Source organism: Ictalurus punctatus, chromosome 11 (assembly GCF_001660625.3).
Source record: "Ictalurus punctatus breed USDA103 chromosome 11, Coco_2.0, whole genome shotgun sequence".
Taxonomy (NCBI): Eukaryota; Metazoa; Chordata; class Actinopteri; order Siluriformes; family Ictaluridae; genus Ictalurus; species Ictalurus punctatus.
The window spans coordinates 18,828,699-18,846,920 of NC_030426.2; the positions used below are offsets into that span (position 1 = coordinate 18,828,699).

The 18,222-nt window shown below is 40.3% G+C and overlaps 1 protein-coding gene across 5 annotated transcripts in view; it reads right to left on the reverse strand.

Moving 5' to 3' along the window:
- pde4ba (phosphodiesterase 4B, cAMP-specific a) overlaps nucleotides 1–18,222 on the reverse strand; it is a 177,191-nt gene that overhangs the window by 13,679 nt on the left and 145,290 nt on the right. For all 5 annotated transcript variants that reach the window (XM_017479945.3, XM_017479946.3, XM_017479947.3 and 2 more), the window contains one exon: nucleotides 1,286–1,398. In XM_017479945.3, coding sequence (XP_017335434.1) covers nucleotides 1,286–1,398 — 113 coding nt within the window. The remainder of the gene's footprint in view (nucleotides 1–1,285; nucleotides 1,399–18,222) is intronic.

Below are 18,222 nucleotides of genomic sequence, written 5' to 3' on the forward strand. Positions count from 1 at the left end.
AATTGTTGTCGTATAAGAGGAATAAAACACTATCAATTTTTTATTTCATATGTGTGAGGTACGCATGTGATAGCAATCAACCCTATTGTGTTCATCAGAGTCCCCTTGTTGTAGTTTGACGTCAGCAGAAGGAGAAACAAACAAGGGGAGCACGCCTTGTCCTGACACAGCACTCTCTCCTATTGTAGTCTGCACCCGGCTACGGCTTAGGAAGGAGACAGGAAACCTGACTCACACATCTGCAGTGCGCGCGCACACACACACATAGACACACACACACACACACACACACACACACACACACACACGTGCTGCACAGTACAACCTGGGAGCATGTGTGATTCATTCAAACGTACTCCTAATCACATGCAAATAACGCATGGACCGTGAGCAACGTAATATGACTTTAAATATTATGCTCACAGATGACATCCTAACTACACGCTAACTACGCTCTTTGGTCCAGTGCTACTTTATGAGCTAATATTAATTAAATATCAGACTACAAAATAACAGCAGACCATAGCTGCCATACTAGCAACCGAATACATAAATATATCATATAAAGGCTGACATTTAACATCCTGAGTGTCATGTTGCGTGCTATCAGAGGATCATTAGACATGGCAGGGGCTTAGACTTTGCTTAATAGCCATATAACTACTCACACTCACGCAAACACTCGTGTCTAACTCCAGCTCATCGTCTGGAAATCCTTTACAGCAGCGTGAGACATGCTACGACCTGCTCAATGAGGAAAGCAGACCTGCTTAACACACACACACACACACACACACACACACACACACACACACACACACACACACACACACCTCAGCTCTTGCATATGGTGTCTTTCAGCTAGTGTACAACTGTGCTGCATTATCTGACCTGGGATCAGCTCGGATGCTAAACACCACAGAATCATGATTTCAACACATTTGTGTTATGATAGGAATTTTTCGTGTGCCTTACAGGCATGATATTAGTCCCGGCATTTAGCGGATGCTGTCTAAGCTGTTTTTGTCTCATGTACTTCGCTCTGTTGGCACCGGATTCTCAATAGCGCCATTCATAGAGACCCAGAGTCGACCAAGTCTGAACAAAAGCAAAGCCGAAATATAATATCACAGTTTTGGTTGACTAAAATGTTCTAAAAGTTACAGTATGGTAGTAAGAGAGTTTGCATGCTGCTATTTTATTGCTTGTGTGTCTGCATATATGTGTGTGTGTGTGTGTGTGTGTGTGTGTGTGTGTGCTGTAGGGGTGCATAGACTCAGCTCACCTTGTTGGAGGCCATGTCGCTGACGGACCTGTAGGTCTGGATGGTCTCGAGTTGATCCAGGCACCAGTCCAGCTCCTCCATGGTCTCCACGGCCAGCTTCTGGTACGACTCGTCTGTGTAAAGGCACACAGAGACAGACGCTCGCTTAAAACGATCCTGCATGGCTACTCGGGCGCTCAGGCGATCCTTCATCCTGGGCTCACGCACACGCACTGAGGGGCTTGCACTCACTCGCTCCCTCACACACACACACGTTTGCACAGTATATGGGAGTGAGGGAGTGAAGTCTGCAGCTGGATGAAGTGCCTGTAGCTGGATGATACTGCCTCCTGGCTCTAAGCCCTTTCCTCTCACTCGCTCTGCTTCTCTTTCTCACTGTCGCTTCAGTGTTAGTGAGTTGGCTGTGGTCAAGCGATACTGCCTCCTGGCTCTGTGCCTCCAACCCCTCATGTGCTGCCTAGACCACCCTTGTCAGCTGTGATGTCAATAGACAGGAAGATGGGGTGCTGGGGGTGGGGGGTGCTTTGCAACCCCCCCCCCACCCCACACACACACGCACACACAGTCACCCACTTCCTCATTTACAAAAATCTAAACCTCAAGCCAGGAAGCACAAACACACAAAGTTACACACCTGTATATATATACACTCGCAGACTCACACACACACTCAAACACATTAAACTACAGCTTCATGGCATACGCGCACATACTAACAGTCCATGAAGTCCTGCTGACTTCAGCCTGTAATCTGGTGGATGCCGGCCAGAGAAAACCTCAGTACTGTTAAACAGGGGAAGGACTCATGAAGGCTGGACACAGAAAAGTCCTTGTGTGCCTCGTCTGTGTACGCTGCGTTTGTGACTCGCAGCTGCATAACAACACAGCGGTGGGGAATTACATCTACGTACGTTCGGTCATTCAGTCACTGGGCAGCTCTGATTCACAATGACTTGTACATCCAAATAAACATGCCAACAGCTAAAGGAGCAAAAATAATTTAAAAAAAAAAAGTATGCTTATGATGATATGGTTCTGGTTCTAAAAATCAAGCAAACTTATTTTAAAAAATGTGGTCGATCTTGAAGACTGGTGTAAACTGAGTGCCTTGAACATAAATATAAGGAAAACAAAAAAGATGATTTTCAATGTTAATTCTGGTGGACAACATGTGTTAGGGAAACTAAAGTTAAATGATCGAGTTGGTGAGATTGTGGAACGTTTGGAATATTTGGGAACTTATTTGGATACAAGTTTTAGCTTTTGTGAGAATGTAGACAATATTTGAAGGAGTCCAAGGGTTCATTCTTATGCGTAAACTGAAGAGTTTTGATGTTAATCGATCCGTTTCGGAAATGGTAGACAAAGGTCATGTTGAGAGTATTATAATGTTAAATATTACAGCCTGGTATGTTAACTTAGGCGTGAGGAATGAAAATAAGTTGCAGAGGATAGTGAGAACTGCAGGAAAAATAATAGGACGCCAGCAAACACAGCTCGATAAACTGTATTTGCTGGCAATACACAGAAGAGCAACAAGGGGTGTATTTGATTCCACACACCCACTGAACTCCATCTGGAAGAAGGTACAAGGTCGCAAAATATCTTAGAAATGTGTATAAACATTCCTTTATACCAGTGGCAATTAGAATATTAAACGAAAGGTAAGCAACTCCTTTTGAGAATAACTGTTATGTTGATGTATGTGCATAACTCGTGTATTGTCGGTTGTTTTTTATTTTATTTATTTTATTTTTGTTTGTGTGTTTGAGAAGCCAAAGAAGAATTTCCACATTAGTGGACAATAAAATTTAATCCATCAATCAATCAATCAAAAAACAGTTCGAAATCTGTAAGGATTCGTAACCTGAAAGTGTAGAGAGTTTCAGAGTCTTCGAGTCAAAAGGACAATTTCAAACCCAAGTCAATCAGGACTTAAGTATTTCCACCGACAAGAATCCTCAATTTTTGTCAACGGTCCAACATGGATACCCTAAAGATCGGCAGGTCCCAAAAACAGTTCAGGGCCAGAACCAGTGAATAATCTCAACTGCATACTGTAGACTTGTATAAATAAAATAGAACTGAATTGAACAAATACACATAAGTTCACACATAGCTTCAAAACTAATCACTATAACAAGTGATGCAGAAAAAAAAAAGACAATAACAAAGTGTTACAGAGAAAGCAGCTCATTTAAGACAGGACACTAAAGCGTCGAACTCTCTCCTTGCTTTTACAGTCAAGTCCAGAATGCTTCAAAAAAACAAATAAAGCTTACACACGTTTCAAACACGTCACTCGAGCAACTGTGAAAATGCTGTGGCAAAAATCCCTCTCATAAAAACTCTTTCAGTAACACTAGTTACTCTCAAAAAAGGATGCATCAAAAATATTGACAGCCTTTTAAAAATAAATAAATAAATAAAAACTCTCCAGGTCTCTGCTATCATACAAGAACTACTAACCAGAGCACGTGAAGGCTAAAAACAAGCTTCCTCTGAGACACTCGAAGCATCTTCTCAAACTGCTGCTCATGCAGCATCACAGGGTGGTGTAACAGTCCGAGGAAAGCACTATCTGGCCTTTTCTTGCGTACGTGAGCTCACAGAGGAGTGTGATTGGCTACTGTGATCGACAGGGGAGACAGTATTCAATTCAATTTTCTTTGTATAGCGCTTTTTACAATGGACATTGTCTCAAAGCAGCTTTACAGAAATATATAAACATGGGATACAGATTTTAAATGTGCAAATTTATCCCTATTGAGCGAGCCGGTGGTGACGGTGGTGAGGAAAAACTCCTTTGGATGTTAAGAGGAAGAAACCTTGAGAGGAACCAGACTCAGAAGGGAACCCGTCCTCATCTGGGTATCTGAGTATGTCATCTCTCTCGCCCAGACAGCACAGCCAATTTCGCCAGAAACTCAATTACTGCCTTCGATCGATAAGAAGGTTGCAGACATGTTAAATTCCTTTGTCATGCATCATCATGGGAAGAAAGCAAAACACTTTCAAAGCACTAAAGAAGCAGATGCTTGTTGACTTACAGGTAATTGATATACTGTATAACTTTTGGTAGATATTCCAGGAAGAGTCTTCACGCTGTTATGAATCGGAAATGCTGAAAACTTTGAAATGGAAAGGAAAAAAAAAAGGTTCAGCTTGATTTTTTTTTTTTTTTTTTTTTAACGCTTGAAGAAATATACAGTGTTTCATCTCAAAAGATCACCCATTGCATATTGAATCTTCATTCTGGCTCGTTTAAGTTAACGGTGCTAATAATGATCGGGTTGAGGATGGATCTCAGAGAAGGACATGCTAGATGCCCTGCAGTGAGTGGGTAAACTGTCAGTAGAAACATGTGGAACAAACGCCTGGAGTCTGATCACAGGCATTAGTCTTATGAGATCCACTCTCGGTTTCTTGGCACCATCGCTCAGCTCTGTTTCTGTTCCTTTTTCTGTTGAAGGGAGGTTTCTTTCTTCTGTTCTGTGGAGAAACACACAACAACCCTGCATCTGCATCTGCATTCAGTTCGTTGTGCTACAACCGATAACAGGCATGTTATCATTTCATAACAAATCGTAAAGCGCATGCTGCTGATAAGTGGGAATCCTGCTTTTATGGCGTCTGGATAAAGCGTTAATCTTTTATCGTGTTTTATACTTATGAATGAGGGTGTAATGAAGCAGGTGACGCACCATCACTGTGATCTTTATTATTATCAGCAATAAAAGCTTACTGAAAAAGACATAAGCAGTTTTCCAACTGTAATCCACCCCTGCTTTCTCTCACTCTCACACTCTCTCTCTCTCTCTCTCTCTCACACACACACACACACACACACACACATGGGCTATGAAAATTAAAGATAGAAGTATACACCGCTCTTTAGTCCCTTTGCCATAAAGTGAGATTCAGACGATGTGTACATGAAAGCGCTAGTGAAGTGGCTGACCACATATGCGTAAGAGGGGTTTTCTCCACTACCACACACACACACACACCCCGACCAGCACATTTGGAGCTCGAGGCAATGGGCCAGGAAAAAAATCTGACATATGCCCATCTTGCATCTACCCAGAACGCATGAGGTCATCCATTTAGTGATCTTAATGGGAGTGGACGTTGACGAAAAGGTTCTTCCATGGATAACAGAAAATAAACGTCTGTAATAAACGGTTATCCGGTCATTTTCCCTTTCGATAACCACACAGCTGTGTAGGAGATCCTGAATTGTATCCTCAAAATGTCACTCTGACATTTCCAGTAATAATGCATTTCGTGTAATATCTTTTCTTTATACGTGGGTGTGTACTGCATGAGTGTGTGTACTTGCGTAAAATTTTCGGGTCACGTAAGGGCAAATGTGGGGGAGTTGTTATAAGTGGAAAAATCAATGTTTTGTGGTTTAAAAATATGTAAATGTATGAGTGTGTGTGTGTGTGTGTGTGTGTGTGTGTGTGTGTGTGTGTGTGTGTGTGTGTGTGTGTGTGTGTGTGTGTGTGTGTCATTTTGGCTCTTTTTAATTCACATAATTGTGATGTGCTCCAGTTTGACAAAGATATCTGTGTGTGTGTGTGTGTGTGTGTGTACACATTCTTTGTGCATGTGTACAGTGTTCGAGAATGAAGAGGATGTGGGATGTTTGTGGCAACAGCTATGACATTCGTGCCTGCTTGACAAGTGTGACGGTGTGTGTGAACGTGTGTTTTGTTGAGCAGACGAGTTACGCAAGGTTAAGCAGCAATTAAAAAGAACAACAAAAACCTGCACAAATTTACACAGCTAATTACAGAGTCCAAACAAATGTCAGGCCAAAACATGATCAATACCTTCAAATTATATTTCAAAAGCACCACAGTACTGCAGCCTATACTTCAACCTCAGAATTATTGGCACCCTTCTTGCAAATAAGCAAGAAACAGAATTCAAAAAGAACACCACGTGCAACTCACTTATTGTTTTTGTTTAATTTCAGAGTGCCAATAATTTCTTTACAATTAAACACAGGAATGATGCATAGTTTTATTTGAACACAATATATATATATATATATATATATATATATATATATATATATATATATATATATATATATATATATATATATATATATATATATATATTAATGCACTCTTAAGAAGTGCATTTTTTTTCCTCAATGACATTCGCTGAAGCCTCCACTGGTGAGAATTACGACGCTGACATCTTGGACACTCCTCCATGCAGAACATTTCTTCTTAGGTTTGTACGTGTGGACTGCTCTCTTCAAGTCAGACCACAGGAATTATCTCAATAGCCTTTACATAGAATTTTAGGCCAGACAATTAGGTTGCATTTACTGTAATTAGTATCAAAGGGTGCCAGTATTTCTGGAGTTGGGCATGTATGGGGCAAAATACAATAATGAAAAAGTTAAGCAGCAGTTTGAGTGAAAACGTTGTAGTATATTAGTGTATTGTTTACTTTAGATGATCATTTTAGCCTATCTATATATATTTTATGGGTGGCAATAATTCTGGAGTTGGTTCATTTCCAATCCAAGTGGATGAAATGCCTCCCAAGCCCGTTCGGATAATTTATACAGAGCATAAACGAATCGTTTCCAAAGACAAATGCTAACTAGTGGGCAGAAGTTCATACTGCGTACTAGTGACCAGAAGGTTGCGAGTTCAATTCCCAACATTGCAACTATCCGGACCCCCTTAACTGTTAGCTGCTCAACTGTGTATCTGGATTGTATTCGGTTTCAGTTGTAAGTCACTTCTACCACCTCCTAAATGATAGTCATCGAGTATAAAACATACTGTACATGCTACTTAATCCACTTTTCTTTCTAAACAAAGGAGTCTGTAAACATATTTGACACTGCATGCCATTTTAAAGTCTTGGGAGACCTTCAGATAAATACACATTTACAAAACGGGTTCATGCGGGGTGAAACATCTACCCAAGAGAAACAGTGTGTACGCATGGCTGCATGACTCTGTCATGCTCTGGCCTGAGGTACCGAATACAAAGGACACTTTGAGCGGAATTGTCAGCTGTGTTTACCAAACCCGAGACGCTCTACCATATTAGGATTGTTTTGAACCTTCGTAAACAGCAATGTCCGTCCAATGTCTTAGTGTGCATATTAATATTATTGCTCCCATTAGAAACAGCTACACTTCTAACACTGTTCAGTATTTTAGAAGCGTTATTTAATTCTATTGTATGTATAGTCTTTTCATTTCAGCTTAAGATTCCTTTCAGAGCAGCACAGGACTAAATATACTGAAATGTTTTCCTTAAGGAAGCCGGATCTCCTGCTCGGCATAGACGCGCTTAAACAAGTGAGGCATTGAGCGAACAGGCAGGGAGGAGCGGCGCGTGCTAACCTAACCTAACCACATGAAGGACAAAACCTCGGTAGACCTCACATGGCCCAGGAATTGTGAACTCATTAGACCACACAAAATGAGCTTGTATTTTCACACATATTTTTCTTTCTGATGACAGGAAACGCAGAGAAAGACCCCCCCCCCCCCCCCCCCCCCCCCCCCCCGCCCCCCAATCGTTCCAAGGCTATTTGGTGAGGCAGTTAACTCACATAATTATCTGCATAGGAAATAACTTCATTAATCTAATTGGTTTACTTTGGATTTTTTTTTTTTAAGGCCATTCAGTAATCAACATTTTTTCAGCATGCCATCATCTATTTAAGTGGTTCGTTTTTCTTCACAGACATGAGATTCCCTAATACAGTTTAACACTGGATACTTGTGTGTTTATGAGAGAGAAATATTGAGAGAGCTTGAGAAAGAGGGAGGGGACATATTCCATAGCCAATGGCCTGATCTCTGTCGGGCCACTCAGTCCTCGCTCTCCACGTTTCAGACCATCCATCCCCTGACAGTGAGCCCCCTGTCTCTCTTCCACAAGGGGCATTCCGGAAAATATTCCACACAGATTTATGAAGCCACGCTTCAGAATCATACACCAAAGCGGGAAGAAAACAGGCCAGGCGGTGTTTTTGGTTATGGTGTGGCATGCAAGACAGGAGCTGAATCATGCGCTAGTGGCTTGGCGACTAGCGCATGATTAGTCTTCCATCACCCCTTACTGTTTCATCATCCTAACCCTCTTTTCTTTTGATGGTCAGAATTGCTCGTACACTCCAACCTCACTAGACCTGTTTACAGAGTCCTGGTCAATTACGTAAAGAAGTTTGGTGAAAAGTCGAGAAGATACCACAGATTCAAGGCTCTTTACACGTTCAACAGGAACTTCAGATGGGACAGAGCACGGCAGTTAGGAAAAGCATTTCGAATTCCCACCTCCACTGTGACTGACTGGCTGGAGACGGCTGCAGAAACCGGATACGTCGCGTCTCTCATTTTAAAGCAAAATTTTATTGACCAAGTCTGACATGTCTTTGAACTGATAGCTGAACGTAGAGAATAAAACAATGTAGTGTTTTATCTCCGCTACTCCGTCATTTAGTTTAAGAAATCGACTAGAGCGCTTTTTCTCTTTCAAGTCAGTGCGGTGCAGCTTTTTTTTTTCTGAATCAGTGTTTAATCACTTCGACTAAAATATAATGTCTCAGCTAGCTACATTTATGTAATCAGATTTCCCGTTCACATTTCAACTGTAACAGAGCACAAGCGGGAGACGAGTCTGACTGTGATTAAATTTCAAAAGCGTCAAATCATGCTTTCAAATGAATGTTTCCTATTAGATGATGGGATTCTGGATCATTTTCATCAGATGGGGCTGTGGCAAAAACAGGAACGTCCTCATCATGGTCGCTTAGAATGTACATTCATGTTCGATATTTCAACGGCCGGCATTAAAACGTGAGCTTTTGCTTATCGAGTCTTGCTGTTTACGCTATTGTTTGACAGACAGCTAATGTTCACCTACTGTTTAGACAGACTATGACAGCTCAGAGACTTCCAAGTCCTTTTCAATCAAGTCCAAAAAGCAGGTCTGAAGAAATACAACAATGCTCTGAAGTGCAAAAAGAGCTTCTGCTTTTAATTAATCAGGATTTACATCATTTAAAGAGGCTTCCTAGGTTCCCATGAATGGTCCACTGTTTTGTAGTGGGACTGGGAGTTTATCAGATCAGATGGGATAGAGCTGATCTTTTATACATTCATTCAACTTCAAAAAGCATTGTATGCTGGTCAGGGTCACGCTGGGTCCAGAACATATCCCGGAAAACACCAGGTGCAAGGTGGGAATATAGCCCGGATTTAATGCCAGTCCACTGCACATGTACCGTCACACACTCAATTGTACCTAGGGGCAAATTGGGTTTGCTTGTATCTTTCTCATTTGTAAGTCGCTTTGGATAAAAGCGTCTGCTAAGTGAATAAATGTAAATGTAAATTAGTGAAGCTAGTCTATCTGTATGCATGTTTTTGGTAGGTGGGAGGAAACCAGAGAACCTGGAGGAAACACATGCAGACCCATCGAGCATGTGTGTCCAGACCAGGATCAAATCGAGGACCCTGGACAAGTGAGGCGGCATCCGCTACCCACAGTGCCTGAAGTTGATCTGTAGATCAATAATTGGATAGAAAGCAAATGACACCCACGTCTGGTCCAGGGAGGGCATCTGAGGTTAGTGCAGAATCATGGATAACAGTTCCATCATTTATCAGCGTGGGTATTTACTTACACACACACACACACACACACAGTCAATGCTTTGTCCTTTTACCTGACATGAACCCGTACAGCAGAACCACTGCCAGATCTCAATAAGTTCATTGTGTTAGAACCCTCTATTTGACCCTCCTAACTCCATTGGGGCAAATTAAAAAGCCAACACATTCCAATTAATTCCAGTCTAATTCAGCAGGAATTTGTCCTCAGTTGGTTGTTTTAAAGCATGCTGGCAGGTTTCTTGTTGAAAATGTGTGAGATGGAAGCAGGAGCATGATTACCCTCGGCATGCTGAAATGATTTTTATCTTGTCACGTTAATGAGCATCAGCTGCACACCATGTCATTTCAGAAACTCTGCTTAACAACATATCGTCGGTGGTGTAATTTGGTATCATTTAAATAAAAACCAAAAAAAACAACAAAGCAAACTCAATATCCACGGAAGAGGGAGGCAGAGAGAATGACTGGTCTCTGATGGAGTCCAGACCAAAGCGAAAGTCACACTCTTAGGTCTCTCAGTTGCCAAGTATGTTACTTTATTCCACTGCTCTCAGGTCTCTTTCCTCCGGAATATCGTGGAAACAATATGGAAAGGATGTGTCTGGTGCATGATGGAGTGACATGCAGAAGGATATGGAAATGCCATAGAATCTACATCAGTTCACTTTCCACGGATTTGTTGCTTCTGACACACTTTACATTTCCTCTAAATCATACCATCTAGGCTCAAATCTCCTCAACCTTATTGCAGAACTATATCTTCATTTTATCTCTTATAGACAGCAGCTAGATCCACTGAGCTAATGTGGGTTCACCTGTCAATCATCAGGCAAACATTATAACAGGAACCAGAGTCTGAATAATTCCAATCGCACGTCAGGTGGCAGGAACTACAGTACAGTGGGAAGTGTCTATAAGAAAATAGCACAAGCACTGAAAATGCCCATTTCCACCATCAGGGCAATAATTTAGAAGTTCCAGTCAACTGGAAATGTTATGAATAAACATGGAATTGGACGTGTGTCTATATCGTCTCAACGCACTGTGAAGAGGATGGTTCGAGTGGCCAAAAAATCTCCAAAGATCATAGATGGAGAATTGCAGAAGTTGGTTGCGTCTTGGGGTCAGAAAGTCTCCAAAACTACAATCTCAAGTCACCTACATCACCATAAGTTGTTTGGAAGGTTTTCAAGAAAAAAGCCTCTACTCTTATCAAAAAACAAACTCAAGCATCTTCAGTTTGTCAGACACTACTGGAACTTCATATGGGCAGATGAAACCAAAATAGAGATTTTGGCAATAAACACCAGAGGTGGTTTTGTCGTACACAGAGAGGTAGCCTTATGGAAAAGTACCTCATACCCACGGTTAAATATGGTGGTGACTCTTTAATGTTTTGGGGCTGTTTTTCTCCCAGAGGATCTGGACATTGTGTTAGGATACATGGCATCATGGACTCAAATATTAACAGATATTATATGAAAACCTGACTGCCTCTGACAGAAAGCTTAAAATGGGCCGTGGTTGGATCTTCCAGCAGGTCAATGATCCAAAACATCATCAAAATCAACACAAAAATGGTTTAATGACCACAAAATCAAGGTCCTGCCAGGGCCATCCCAGTCCCCTGACCTGAACCCCAAAGAAAACCTGTTTGGTGAACTGAAGAGGAGAGTCCACCAGCGTGGACCTCGAAATTTGAAGAAATCTGGAGAGATTCTGTATGGAGGAATGATCTCAGATCCCTTACCACGTATTCTCCAACCTCATCAGGCATTACAGGAGAAGAGTCAGAGCTGGTATCTTAGCAAAGGGAGGTAGCACAAATTATTGACTAAAAGGGTGCCAATAATTGTGGCACACTATATTTAACAAAGATTGTTTTTAAATATAAACCTGTATTTTGTTTGCAACCGTTTGATATCCATGAGAGCAGAGTATTTTTGTGAATTTTTTTTAACAAAAGATCAAAAGGTTAAAGAATAAAGACAATTTTTCACAGCCTTCTCTGCTTATATTTACCAAGGGGGTCAATATTAGTGGAGGGCGCTGTACATGTACAAAACGCCTGGAGGTCGTAAAGAGTTCTGTACCATTATGCACTTAAGTGACGCAGTAACCCATACCCAATTGTCCCATACCCAGCTAATAATTTTTAAGTTTACATAGCAATTATGTAAAGAATGAAATATGACGAGGTGTGCTGAAAAGAATCAGCGATGATGTGAAGCAGAGTAACTGTTGATTATCAAGCTGATTATTATTATGACATTGCAGCCCAAGTGTTCTATTCATCTTATACCACGACAGTTTGTCAAAGTAATTTTTACTTAACGAAAAAGCAACACATCATATTTGTTTTATTCATTTATGTTGTGGAATGTCTGTGAAACAAGTTAGTTCCTGTTATTCTGGCACATACTCTCTGAAGACTCATGAAAACTTGAAAACTCTCCCATGTCTGTAAATGTGAAAGATCGGCCTGGTCTCTGACACTGCAGACTCCCAGATCAGCAATTACACACGTTATGTGTGTTTTTGTTTAACTGTGCGAGTTTCTAATTACAGTGTGAACAGATGTTTTTCAAACATTGCAGGAATATTAGTGTTATAACGTTACAGCCTAACATTATACTGTACATTACTCAGGCCCTGCAGAATTTCGTGATTTTGCAAACGCAGAAATCACTGCAAAGTCAAGCAAACTCCGAATTGTTCAGAGGAGCTGGCAATTTCTCAGAAGTACCGCAGATTTTACACCGATTTGTGTCAAGATGCGTCATGTGACATCATCACATCATCGATTCTCGTGCGTCGAACATGAGTACAGTTAAAAGGTCTCATTTACCAACAAACATCATTGTGAAAGACCGTGAAATTTTGTGCAACTGCAATTTCGCCAGTTCAAGTAGTTTCCCACAAAAAAGCTCTGCAAGTTGCATCGCAAATTTAAAAAAAACAAAAAAAAAACAAAACCCACATGGAATCCTGTACGGACTGATGAAATGTTCTGCTAAAGTTTTATTGTTGGTATTATATCGTGGTATTACTACGATTGGGACAGAAGAAAAATAACCTAAAGCTCCCCTTTCGCGTGAGGTCCACTCTATTTTATTCTTTGTCTTATGATGTTATTTAATGTGATGTTATATGATGTTTTGTACAGCACTTTGGTTCAACTAGTCTCGTCTTTAGATGTGCTTTAGAAAACGTTTCTTTTTTTAAACTCAAGTGCAAAACATCGGTAAATGTTCATCAATGAAATGAAAATTAAAAGACATTGCAATAAACCAGTTATCATTTAACCTATCCTACTGAACTCCTTGTATCATGAAGCGTGTAACATACATGACAAATGAGTGCTTTACAGATAAGTGCTTTGTATATTGCTGGAAGAGTATGTGGTTCCAGTGGTATACAAAATATTTACCTGAATTTATTCCCTGACAAAATACGGAACAAACAAGGAGTGAGCTTAAGGAATGTAAGAGCCTGACAGGCCCATACACTTCACCAGTCAAAAACATGACCACTAGCACAGCTGTGAACTTATGCTTCCCTCTAATGAGGTAATTTCTTATTTAGGTTCCCCATTCATATAAGAGAAACCTGCTTCTGTGTAAAGAAACTGAATGGTTATTCTTATGAAATTCTGACTAGGGTTAGTTTAGTTACCCACATGACATAGAAACAAAGGCTGTCTGAATTAAAGGCGGACCTTATTGTTTTTTTTTGTTTCTTGTTTTTAAATTCTTGTTATATTGTACCTTCCTTTCCAAAGCCACAAACAGGACCTAAAACCTTGACACTCAGAGTACCCACTCCATATCAAATCTGACAAATATTTTACCAGGCAGCTTTTAGGGACTAGATCCTATTTGAGTAAAACAAAAGAGCCATGCATATCCAAATAACCTCTCTCTCTCTCTCTCTCTCTCTCTCTTTGGTTGGGTTTGTTTGAAAACTCACAGGCCCCTTTGGCAGAAGAGCACACAGGGGAAGGGTAGTGTGTCTGCTTTATGGCTGTGCTGACGTCAATGGCATAATTCAGATAGTTAGCAGGGTGCACTGCTCCCCACCAGGCCGATGCCAAAACCCGACACAGACTTCCTTCTCTGAGCCAGGCAAACATCTGCTCGTCTAATACAGACACAGTTCCCAACTCAAAAACTTGCCTGTCTGACTATGCTAGAGTGTCTGGTTTTACTTTGAAGAGTTGCTTTTACTTTATAATAGCATATAACAGCATATACCGGGTTAGAGCCTGAAGAGAAAAACAATTCCGTTATAAAGTACAGGAAATGGTGTCTATCTGAACTGATTCCTGTCAGTGTATTCGCAGCAGCCCATGTGACACTTGCATTTCTTATGTGACTTCTTGTTCATTGTTTTGGAAAACTGTTTTGATTCAAATCACAAGTGGGGGGTGGGGGGAGAGAGAAAAGATTCCACTGAGGCCTAAAACCTAAAAATATTGTGTTCAACCAACAAGGATTCATCTCTGATCCTAAGTAGATGGATTGCATGAACAAGCTTTAGAATGTTAGATCTTTCCAGCAAGTGTGCCTCATGCCCAGTACAGAGGTATCTGCCCTTTCTGTCCCCCCCTAAAGATAGTAGTGTTGTTTGTGATGTAGACCTGATGCCCCAGCTGCCGTGAGAGAATCAACATTTGCAAAAGCCAAGCTCTCTCATTACCACCCAAACTATTCAAGTCAGCAGTCAGCTGAGGAGGGGCTATGGAATTTAATCACCTCTCACCTTATGTGTCTGATATTTCGTTTTCCTAAAAGATGACACATCGTTTGTTCTTGGTCTGAGATTATAAACTGTTTGTTACGAAAACTGTATTGCGTGGGCAATTACAAATTCCAAATATTTCACATTCGCAAAGTTAGCATTTCACAATGACAGCTGAATGAGAAGTTTTCTGATGCTTTTCATCTCGATCACTACTACAGTCTCAGAGTATAATGGCGAGGCATGCTATTATAGGAAAATCATCAACGATGGGGTGGTGTGATGTGGCCCGATGTGAAGCGACATTACTGTTACCACCATGGTGTTGATTATTTCCCTAAAACTCCATGCCCTGAAGTGTTTCATTTCTTTTATACTGCAGCAATTTACCAACAATGATATCTTTTTTGTTAATAAAGAATGACGTTGTACTTTTTATCTTTGCATGTTTACATTAGGTGTTGTGGAATGTCTGCGAAACAAGCTAAGTTCCGTCATCACTTACGTTTTAGCAGCTATCTGACAGCCATCATTCCCTCACCAGTCGCTTTTTTTTTTTCTTTTGAAGTTAATAAGAGAGGAGAGAGGGAAAAAACAAAAACAAAAAAAAAACCACACAGCTTGTCATGTTGCCAAGAAACCAGAAAGCGCAACGCCTGCTCTGTCCTGATTACTTTCACTGACAGAAAACCTACTGACAGCAAAGCGCTGGCACTGGAGACTCCTTCCATAAATGTTAAATAAACCTCTCCTCTCATTTAACCTCTGGGATAAATGACATTTTTATAAAATCCATTAATATTAGCATATCAGATTATGTATAGATTATGATTGGAATTACACTCAGCACTACTACCAGAGCTATTCTTACAGAAATTTAATCAACAGCCTCTAACTAATCATTTTTCAAATTCTCAACACATTATGTTCTTTAATTGGTACATACACTGATATAGTGAGTGAACTCAAAAGAGACTCTGCTCTTAGTCAGTAATCAATGGCATAGAGGGACTCCAAACCCTAAAAATAAAGAACTTCTGAAAACAAGGCCTATGCAATACACTGTCAAAAATTAAAACAGTTTACAACCTGGGGACAAAATTGAAGTAATTTACATATCCCTTAGAGAAAAGGGCTGCACTATGTTTCTGAAAGATCTCGACATCAAACCTGGAAAGACACAACGCACAACAAGTAGAGAAATTCAGATCGTTCTCTTTTACTAAGCAGGGTAAGTCTATCAAAGACCGATAAATTACGGTGGCTGTCGTGATTTAATCTGAGAAGTGTATGAAAGCGTCATGGTCTGAAACCTGCACCACTCCATAAATCACATCACAGAGAGCGGTAGGAGAAAAACAGCATGAATCACTGTGGAATCATTACTCGGGTGATATACTAAAGTGGAAAAATAAGATCGCGATTGTGTAATATGGCAGGGTAATAAATGAACGAAACATCTTTATAGATCCGTCATGTTCCTGTTGACTATTTGAACAATCTAAACCTTATCCCCATGAGAGGACACTTCATCCTTCATTTCACATGCAACAAGACCTCAGTGTGCAGCACTGCTACAGGTCTAATGGCTAATAGAATATTATTATTTAAAATGTTCTCGGACAATTCCTAATGCTCGCGTAAAACGACTGGAAATACTTCAGTATGAAGTATAATCCTGTATTAAACAGTCCGTTCAGAATTTCGCAGAGTTTTTTTTTGTGATTGTTGCGGCCAAAAATGATTGATTTTACTGCGACTTATTAAAAAAAAAAATTGTGCTTTTTTTGAGGGAAACTATTGGCGAAATCGCAGTTGCAAAAAATTGCTTTACACAGTCTTTCGCAGTGATGTTTGTTAGTAAATGAGACCTATTAGCTGTTCTCATGTTCAAGACGCGTGAATCGAAGGGGGCTTTGGCTGAATGTGCTTTGTGATGATGTCACAAATCTGCGGAAAATCTGCTGTAAGTTGGGAGCTCCTCTGAATATCGCGGCGTTTCCATGATTTTGCATTCGTTTCTGTGATCGCAAAATCCTAGAAGGACTGATTAAACATTTACTTCATACCGTACATAACAAAAGGTGCATATAGTCAAGGAGTAAAGCAGTTGTCTGGCAACATTAGCCAAATTTATTTCGAGTTTTCCTTTTCTTATCTTATTGTAGGTGTACCCTTGCTTCTGTATTCTAATAATTATGGTTTCTGAAATTGTTCGGCCTAATTGATACGTAAAATGGCTGCATCACTAACACTCTAACTGCCTCAACACAGGATATAAGAAATTATATTTCATATATTACTGATCCGAGTTGTTTTTTACAGTGTGAACTCCAAAATCCTCCGTAGTTACTCATTGAAAAATTAATACTAAACACTAAAATGAAGCATGTTGTGTGTGTGTGTGTGTGTACATGATATTCAGATATCTTTAGCTTTCCATAAGGAGAAGTCTATTTAGCATTTTTATTAAAGATAAGAAGGTGCTCCTTTAAGTTTTTGAAGCAAGGAAGTATTTTGTCACGTTTCTTTTGTCAGTAACATGACAAACTGTTTAGGAAGGAAGCTGGTGAGGAAACAACTGTGTACAGCTGTTATAATGTAAGTGATAACAGGGACTAACTTGCTTTGTGGACATTCCACAGCGTTCAATGTGACAATAAACGGATACATACAACAATATGTCATTCTTTAATAAAATAAATAAATAAATAAATAAATAAATAAATAAATAAAACGGCAATTGTTGACAAACTGATGTGTTATAAGGGGGACAAAATACTTCAGGGTGCGCAGTTATTTGAAAATAAACAACCCTGCCGTAGTAATGCTAACTCTGCATCACACCACCCCATCGTTGATTATTTAAAAAAAAGAAAAGAAAAGAAAAAAAAGCACACCTCGTAGTGTTTAATTCCTTATTTATATGAACACCTACGGTATACTGAAGTGTAACCAAAAACATTTTTAATATCCACCGTTGGTTAAAAATGATCCCTACAAAAGTTGGTGTAGGTCATATGTTAGAAATGTTCACAATATCAGCTATTAGTGAGATTCTGCCTGGGATAAAAAACCTACCTGACATGCCATACCATATAACCGGTTAATGGTCTATGTAACATCTACATCATTCTAGACATCTTAAAAGGTCAAATTTGAATTGCCCAGGGTTTTGCACTTACACCATTCCCGTTCCCCAAACACACACACCTCTCACTGGAGACCAGGTCTGTTTGAAAATATTTGCAATGATGTCATCCTATCTCTAGGGGTTTGTAATACATAAACATGGTGCACGGCTCAGATCTGAGGCCAGTCTGGCACATAGGAGTGGACCGATGGCTTTGGGACAGTAGTGTGGTATTCCTCACCTCTGCACACAGAATCAACACATTCTGCACATCAGTCGAGCAGGCGGCCTGCTACGACATGTAAACAACACACGCAAAGTTTCTCACATCGGTCAAAGTCAAGTAGTGGGCAAACGCCATCACGTAGGCATGGCCGTGCACTGGTATACACACACAC